Below are 9521 nucleotides of genomic sequence, written 5' to 3' on the forward strand. Positions count from 1 at the left end.
ACATTTACCCTGGATGCGAAGATAAGATAGATTATTCTTAAGAATATCTTTAATGTATGACTCATGAAGCTCATCAATGCCATTCAGCAGTTTTAGATATTCTGTCACTATTCCATCCTCTTCAGCAGCCTTATCACTCTTTGCTATGTTCAAAGCCTTCATCACCTCACTTTTAAGTATCTGTGGGCTATCAAGATCTGTTTCCTTCATGTTTCTTTATCCTCATTGAACAACTGCGATATATACTTTTCCAGGTCTGCTTTTTTTCCTTTCAAATCCATATATGCTTTCCCTGTTTCATCAACTATGTGCATCTGGGTCTTTTTATTGTACAATCCAGCCATCTCCTTTACTTTTCTATGCAGATGAGAATAATCATGCCTTTTCTGCAGTTCCTCAATTTCTTGGCATCTTTCTTCCTGCCATAGGCCCTTAGCTTCCTTGATCTTCTGTTCAATTTTACAACTTATCTCCTTATATTTTTGTTCATGTTTGTTTTTGTAACTTCTCTTTTCCATCAGCTCTAATATCTCCTCTGTCATCCAGGCATGTTTCCTTTTCTGTCTCCCTTTTTTCAGAAGGGTTTTCTCTGCTATCTTAATGGCAGTCTTCATGTTATCCCACATCATTTCGGGACTTTCTTCGTTTACTTCTTTGGTTCTATTCTGACTCCAAACTTCTACCTGTGTTTCTGTGATCTTTGTAAATGTCTGTGCTATCTCGTCGTTGTTCAGCTTTCTTCTGTCTATCTGAAGGTTTCTTTTTTCTGTCTTTTTGGGAGCTTTTAGTCTTGTTCTTAGGACTGTTACCACTGGATTATGGACTGATGTAATATCTGCTCCTGGATATGTCTTTGCTGTTACACACTATTGTGGAATCTTTTGTTGATCCTTATATAATCAATTTGATTTCATATAATTTTGTTCTCTGTGTCTTGTGGTGATTTCCAAGTATATAGCCTTCTTGGTAGCGGTTTAAACCACATATTGACAACTCTCAAGTCCTCCTCCTCCTGACAGAATTGAATAACTGTCTCCTCTATCATTTCTAATTCCCAGTCCAAATTTTCCAACTATGTCCATTATTGCCTCTTGTCCTACCTTCGCATTAAAATCACCCATGACTATATTTATTTCTTGTTTCTTAGTCAGCTTCATCAAACTCTGGATTTTTTCATACAGTTTGTTCACTTCTTCATCTGCCTTATCAGTTGTAGGAGCATAAATTTGAATCAGGTTAATATTTATTGGATTGCCCCTCAGTTCTATCAGATTTTGGAATGAAGTTGTTAACATATTTTATCATGTCCTTTGCTACAAGGATCCCACCACCATTTACCCCACTGGAGCTTCCCAAATAGTATAATCTGTCTCCATTATAAGTGTCGCATATTCCGTTTTCCTTCCACCTCACATTAGTAATACTGGAATTCAGTATTGCTAGTGTGACAACACTAGTAATACTGAATTCCTTTTATCAACTACTGGCTCATTATGCCAACTCACTTTTGCCTCCAGCAAAACTGACTTAACATCATGCCATAAGCACAGTGTTTAGAAAAACTAAAAATAACACCTTATTGTTTGATTTATTTAAAATGATTTTTATGTAAAAATCATTTTAATTTCTTTTATAAAATAAAAAATTAAAATGATTTGCATAAAATAATAGCTAGACAAAATACTGTATATAATAAATAGCATGCAGAATACATTGAAATTTGGTTACCTGGAGCCTTCCTAAATGTTTTTTGTAATATAGTTCTATAAAATAATCCTATTCTGCATTGTTAACCATCTTGGGGCATTATTGCCCCAAAAATAATGGTGGCAGTACTTGGGCTTAGACTCTTTAGAAACATCTATTTGTTAATGTGTGCTGGAATAGTAACCCTAATACACAATTACAAGCATTTTTAGAAAACATCTAATAATGCAATATTAACGAGATTCCCCAGGTTGCCAGTGTATTGGGCATCTTATATACATTAATGCCTCCCCAACCTCAAATTTGCCAACTACAGATTTGAGTTAACTTAGTTTTATATTTGTATACTAAAGTTTTACAATCTGCATTACTCTATTTAGACCGGTTCAGTCCAGTCTACTTAAACAAAGCAAATCATTGCTCACACCTACCACAGATTGTAGATGGTGCATGTAGTAGTAGTAATAGTCAGTGGCAGACTAGCCATAAGACTTAGCGGGGGAAACCCCGGTGGGCCAGAGGACAGAGGCCATTATGATTTTCAATATTACACTCTGAGCTCTGATACATTGTTTGTTTTCCCCGGTAAGAATTTTTGACACAGTCCGCCTCTGGTAATAGTAGTGGCAAATGATGAAAAAAAGCAAGCTTGTATAACATCAGCCAAAGAAAAAAAAAAACACAGTTCACCCATTTGTACCTCCAAGAATCTGTCTAGTCCTCCCTTGAATTTATTCAACCCATCCACTTCCACAACAACTGGAAGTCGGTTCCAACAACCAATCACCCATTAGCATTCCACTTAGCATTCCAACCAATTATTAGCATTCTATTTTTTTTCTTACTCTTGTATTGACGACCTTGGCAAACCACCTCCTATCATTCTCAGTACACTTCATTCAACTTGTTCTGTACTTCCTGTCAAAAGGATATCAGAAGAATTTTGAGTAATCTTGATACTAAGAAAACTCCAGGTCCTGATGGAATTTCTTCAGCTGTTCTCAAAACCTGTACTCCTCAGCTTACTCCTGTTCTGCATCACATTTTTATACCTTCTTATTCCACTGGTGTTATTTTTCTGCTTGAAAATTTGGTGATATCCAGCAGGTTCCACAAACAGTGACAAATTCCTCTCATCTAGCTATTGTCTCATTACACTTACCTCTACACTTTCCAGAGTAATGTAGAAATCTATTAATCACCAACTCCTAAACTATCTCAGCCTTCCATCTTATTGATGATTGGAAATGAGGGTCACTATGGATTCATTCAGTTTCATTGTACTGTTGCTATATTGGTTTATGTTACTCATCTATGGACGAATTCAAGTTAAGTGAATCTTGATCAAGACATCTGATTGTATCTACACTAACTTATGAGTGTATAGTATATATATAATTTAAATATAATACAATATGTATAACTAAGATTTGATATATGCATAACTTAGATATAATATGATAAATATATAACTTATAGTATACGATTAAATGCCTTGATTGTATTTTTTACAAATACAATGGATCTCTGCTTCACGATATTAATGTGTTCCAGAGACACCATTGTATCATGAAAATATCATAATGTGAACCCAATAACATGTTGTTTTTGGTAATTCATTCCAAGACCTTGGAGGTTGAAATTTTTGCTATATAACTAAGCTATTTATCTCTCTAAAAGGTGATTTTTATAATGGAAATTGTATTAGTTTTATACAGAATACTCAATACTGTATTTTCCAGTGTACACAATGCACCTTTTATCTGAAAAAAAAATTTTCAATTTTCAGCTTGTTAGATACGATTCTCTCTCTCTCTCTATATATATATATATAATATTAAAAAATATATATGTTATATGATATTTATTATAATAATATAATTATAAAAGTACATTTCATAATACAAATTATATATATACAGTACAGTATATAATTTTATTCTTTATATAGAGGTACTAGTGTAAACATCAATTATAAATCACCACAAAATTAAAAAGATACTGTACACCTTTTTATAATGAAACAAGTATATAAATTAAAAAATAATAATAAGTTTAAGTAACTTAAACCCAAATTACATGGCACCCCTGGAATGTTGTTGCGGCAACCCGGTTGAAAACCACTGCCCTACCCCACTGGTTCCCAAATTTCTGCCACTTGGATTTAAAAAGATTGCATATTCATGTCAGGCCTAAAGAATTAGCACTAATTTTGTGGCACACTTGAAATGGGTTGTAATAGCCCAAGGTGCCAAAACATATATTTTGGGAACCAACAAAGTCTATCCTCTCAATGACGACAGGATAGGTCACTCTGTCCCTATAGATTTTCATGTTTTTGACTGTATTTTCTGAATGTATTGTGGCCTAATTTTTCTAACACTTTGAATACTGAAGCATGACAAGAAAGTATTTCACATCAAATGAGAATGTAACCTGTAACCTATGGGAAAGCTGACATTTAGCATTAGTAATGGCAAATGATGCAAGAAAGCAAGCTTATACAGCATCGGACAAAAAAAAAAAGACGAGACCTCCCATTTAACCTATTCATTCCATCCAATAGTTTGTCTAGTTCTTCCTTGAATTTATTTAATCCCAACTAAGAAATATACTTCAAGGTATAAGCCTAAACAGATGTCAGATGAACTGATGAAAGAAGCGGCAGAGAAGAAAAATGCATTAGATGCAATAAATAATCAGGCACACTGAAGCCTATGGTAGATATCATGTAGTCTGTAATCGAGTCACAAAGGAGGTCAAGCAAGTGAAGAGAGAGTACAAGAAATCTTTTGGGAAGGATGCAAAAAAAAAAAAAAAAACAGTAAAATCTTCTTTACTTAAACACTAGAAGGAAGGGGATGAATCAAATTGGTCCACTCAATATTGATAGTTTGACTGTTGATGATTCTGCTCAGGTTGCTGACAAACTGAATGAGTATTTTGCATCTGCATTCAAACGAGGAATTCTTTACAGACGGGATTACCAGAAGTTTATCAAGCTCTAATAGGGAGCTACAGTGGTACCTTGGATTGTGAGTAACTTGGTCTGTGAGTGTTTTGCAAGACGATCAAAAAATTTTAATAAATTTTAACTTGATAAACGAGCGAGGTCTTGCAATACAAGTACAGTCAGTCCTGGTACAACACGTGTTTACACTACACGAATTCGATAATACACGATTTATAAATATGGGAACGATATCTTATATAACACGAACCGAATTCACTTATGCACGATTCGCCTTTGTGTTTACAAGAAATGGCAGTCGAACGCAGAATCACCCCAACCAAACGCAACACGATAGGAATGAAGAGAAGATTCTGAAAATGTATTTATGTTTTTTATATCAATGAAGGGGAAACACATTTCACCATAATAACGTAAAAACCAACACAATTCCAGCTATCAGTATAATCGTAAATGCAATTAGATCGAGTTTACTACCAGTTTATAACAGCAGGAACTAGCAGGAACGCAACCGGAAATTGTTTTTATTGTTTTATGGTAGTAACCCCTAGAAATGTGCTTTAGTAAAATGTGAGGTGTTAATAGTATATCTCTGCCTTTACGGTGTTGTTTATTCAGTTGCTACACGCGTGCAGCTTTGTTTATGTGTATCAAGAGTGCCTCCTCATTTTGTAATAGCGCGAGCGATGAATCTGTTTAGCGACAATGCAATGTCATATTTCTGTGAAATTCTCAAAAGGAGGCAAAAGCTTCATTGGATAGGTTCCTTGTTAAAGTCGCACAAAAAGAAAAAGTCAACAGATAGCAGTGATTCCGTTAGTGACAGTCGTCCTACCCAATAATTAATAAATTCGATTGTTTATGTATATTAAATTTAAATATTAAAAATATAAAAAGGTATGTATGTATTTTGTATTAATCATTTTTACAGTATATGAATATTTTTGAGTTTTGGAACAAATCATCTGGGTTTCCATTATTTCTTATGGGGAAATTCGCTTTGATATACGAGTGCTTTGGATTACGAGCACGTTTCCGGAACGAATTATGCTCGCAAACCAAGGTACCACTGTATATGATTTTGTAATAACTGAGGAAAGTGAAAGAGAAATTGAAGTTAAACATAAGAAAGGCATCTGGAATGGATGGGATATATCATTCTACTGAGAGAGGCAGCTAAGGAAATAGCAAACACTTAACCATAATTATGAGAGCATCCTTGGACTCAAGGGAGGTCCACACATACTGGAAATGTGCAAATGTATCCCCAATTCACAAAGGGGGATCGAAGGGTGACATGAGTAATTGCAGACCTGTTAATTTAACTTCTGTTACAGGGAGAATTATGGAGTCACTGGTTAAAGAAGCACTGCAGGATTGTCTAGCCAAGACAGTAGTTATAGTTCAGACACAGCATGGTAAGGGGAAGGCTTATCTTACCGATTTGAATGGATACTATACTATGACATGGTCACAAAGGAACTGGATGCAAAAAATAATTTTGATCTATACTTGGATTTTAGGAAAGCTTTTGATACAGTTGTACATAAAAGACTGGTGTACAAACTGGAGCAGTGTGGCATTAAGGGCAAGTTGCTGCTAGGGAAAAAGGGATGGTTGAGTGGGAGAAGATGGAGAGTGGTAATCAAAGGACATTGTTCTTCATGGATTAATGTTATACATGGAGTACCCCAGGTTTTGATGTTGGGCCCACTGTTCTGTTCTATATTTATCAATGATACTGATAAAGGTGTATCAGACTTAATATCCAAGTCTGCAGATGTTACAAAGGTTGGCAGGGTAGTTAATGACAGTATGTTACTGCAACAGGATCTATAAGAGTTAGGCAGATGTGCATTGATAAATGCAAAGTATCTGCATATATATGAGTAGCAGTAACCCCAGAGTAACATACCAATCATGTGACATTACACTCAGTGTAGTTGAAATGAAAAAGACCTGGAAATAATTGTGCAGTCAGATATAAAGTTCTCTGACAATGCAGATAGACTGCCAGGACAGCTCATAGGGTTTTATTAATGATATACAGAGGTTCTGCTAGAAGGGATAAGGAAGTGATTATCTCATTGTATAAGGCAGCGGTTCCCAAATCCCCAGGGATTTTTGAAAGTGTTCTTCCAGGGGGTTTTGCACTAAAAATTCTGTAATGGCATCTGCTTAATTTACATAGGTATATTTTTGTAAACTACAAAATAGTTTAATATTAATTTATGCGGTTCGGTTCAAAATTTATATTTAGTTGTGGTTTGAGTCATGCACCCTTACATAGTGGGCATACACGACAGGATGTTAGTGAAGGTGGAGATTGGATGCAAACATGCCAATATGTATCGCACCGTTTAGCTGTGGTAAAAAGGTTATAAAAAATTATACCTGATAATAAACAAAGATAGAGTAAAGTAAAATAAAATTAAATATAAACTAAAGAATTGCCAACGAAAGAAACTAGATCTCACCCAATTCCTTGTAATTAGTTTATTATCTTACAGTATATCGCATTAAATGTTTTCCATATTAAATTTTTTTTCATTCTCAAACACTATTATGTATAGATATATATTATGCAATACTGCTTATAAAAACATAGTACTGGAAATATTTTATAATAAAAATTTGGAACTATTAAATGATTTCTGGGAATATAGGCTTAGTGGTTCGCAATAAAAATATTATGTTGAAAGGGGTTCGAGAGTCAAAAAAAGGTTGGAACAAGTACAGAGAAATGCAACGAATTTGGTGAAGAGAACAAAGGGGTACGCTAACCAAGAAAGGCTCCAATTCTGCAAACTGTAGCATGTGGAGACGAGGCATCTGCAAGGTGATCTGATTGATGAGTTTAAGACTTTGGATAGATTGAGTAAAGCCGATGGGATCCTTCCTCTTCCTTGGACTAGACACACGAGGGTGCACAAATTCAAACTGAGGAAGGCCAGTTCCAGAACAGATGCGCACGCAAGTTTGCCTTTAGCCAGCGGGTGGTTGATTGCTGGAACAAACTTACATCTGTTGTGGAAGTTGATAGCTTAACTTTGTGGGATCTATGTATGTAGTCTTATTCTTTTTTTTTTTTTTTTTTTTTTGTGATGTCAACCTTATTGTTTTCATGTTATATAAATGGAAAATGTGGTTCACTGCATTTTGTCATACATTTTATTGGAATATTTATTGTTGTCCTTAGTTTTGACACCCAACCGCCGTTTTCCCAAAAACTTTTCTGAGTACGTCAATCGCACTTACTTTAACATCCCAAACATTATTAAAAATTAGATGGTAAATATCCAAAAATATTCAAATTTGCCTTCAGCAACACAAAATATTCTTAATATTGCAAAATTAACTAGACAAAAACAGAAGTTCAAATTCAGTGGAATTTTTGTAGATTGTTGATATTTGGTTGTTCTTACATAGTAATACAGGGTAAATAATAATAATAACGGCCATTGACAAAATCGACTAGATAAAATCTTTTATAAGTAAAACAAGCTTAACTACATTATACTCACCTCCACATAAAAATTCTGAAAAAGAGAATCTGAAGCATCGCCACCACTGTTACACGATCCACTTGGTAACGGTATATTTAGCGGATCCATGTTGAATTCAGTTTGCATTTTGTATGAGAAAAGTTCACGTAGAGGGCACTAATTTCCAAAAAACATTGTATTCCTGCTATTTGGTAATCTTTGGTAAATATTTGGTAATAGAAGTAAATGAATTTATTTATTTCTTAAAAATATACTCGGAAGGATAAATCCACCACCACAAAAGACAACTGCAGGAATTATCGTGATATTTGATGCGGTCCCAATGCAGGACCTTCAAATGGTATCCAGAGACTTGGGTGCATGTGTGGTTATGATCCCCAACCCTATCTTTGATAAACTGCGTTATAATCATTTAAGAAAAGTTTATGGGTTGCCTCTTCTGGTCTAGGACTGGATGCGTAGCATCTAAAGCACTCCTCCCCACACTTTTTTAAGACGTGTTCCGTCTATACTGTTACTATATGCTCGGTTTTGACCCTGTTAGTTCGGTAAATGATCTTCCTTCCCAGCAAACAAGTTGTTAAAAAAAAGTGGAGAAGTAAATATCCAGTATGTTTTAGTTACATTCAAGAAAGAATATACAAGACAGTAACTTAAAGTATATTTATATTCGGATGTTACTACACTTTATTACATTATTTTATGGCATTCGATATTAGAGAATGGAACTCATTCTACACAAAAAAAGACAGGCCGAGCAATCGAAGTTTAAGCTTGCATTTATGTTCGGCGTAGATTAAAATAGCGTAATTCAGGGGTCTGTTTAAGTTTCCAATAATTTTTAAATGAAGATGAACAGGACAGAATCAACTGAAATTGTGAAATCGTTATAGACTCGCACATTACTACATTAGATAACATATCTAAGAGAGAAAGCCCCTCGTGTGGGAAACACACTAGGAATAACACCGTCAACCCCTGGCGAAAAAGAGGTGAGTGCAAATCCCGTCAATTTGATGAGGAATTTTTATTAGCATTAGTAGAGGCATACGATGCAATAAAGTAAGCTTATACAGCATCAGCCAAAAAAAAAGGCTGTCAACTATTTTAGGCTATCAGCTTCCACAACAAAAGATGGAGGTCTGTTTCCCCCAATCATCTACCCCCTGGCTAAAGGCAAATTTCCGCACATCAATTCTACAACTGTATTTCCTCAATTTGAAACTGTGCCCACTCAGGTTCTGAAGCTGAGCAAGAGGAAAAATCCCATCAACATTCAGCTGCCACAACACATACAAGGCCTTATACATCTCAATCAGAACACCTCGCAGGTGCCT

At 35.1% G+C, this 9521-nt stretch overlaps 1 protein-coding gene across 2 annotated transcripts in view; it reads right to left on the reverse strand.

Annotated features, from left to right (window-relative positions):
* LOC150091448 (dnaJ homolog subfamily C member 8) overlaps nt 1-8298 on the reverse strand; it is a 270274-nt gene extending 261976 nt beyond the window's left edge. For both annotated transcript variants that reach the window (XM_090383974.1, XM_090383983.1), the window contains exon 1: nt 8203-8298. In XM_090383974.1, the coding sequence (XP_090240100.1) occupies nt 8203-8292 (90 nt within the window). In that variant the 5' untranslated portion in view covers nt 8293-8298. The remainder of the gene's footprint in view (nt 1-8202) is intronic.
* Between the last annotated feature and the right edge of the window lie 1223 nt (nt 8299-9521).

Source organism: Mastigoproctus giganteus, chromosome 1, assembly GCF_048544385.1.
Source record: "Mastigoproctus giganteus isolate SK-2022 chromosome 1, ASM4854438v1, whole genome shotgun sequence".
NCBI classification, from domain to species: Eukaryota; Metazoa; Arthropoda; class Arachnida; order Uropygi; family Thelyphonidae; genus Mastigoproctus; species Mastigoproctus giganteus.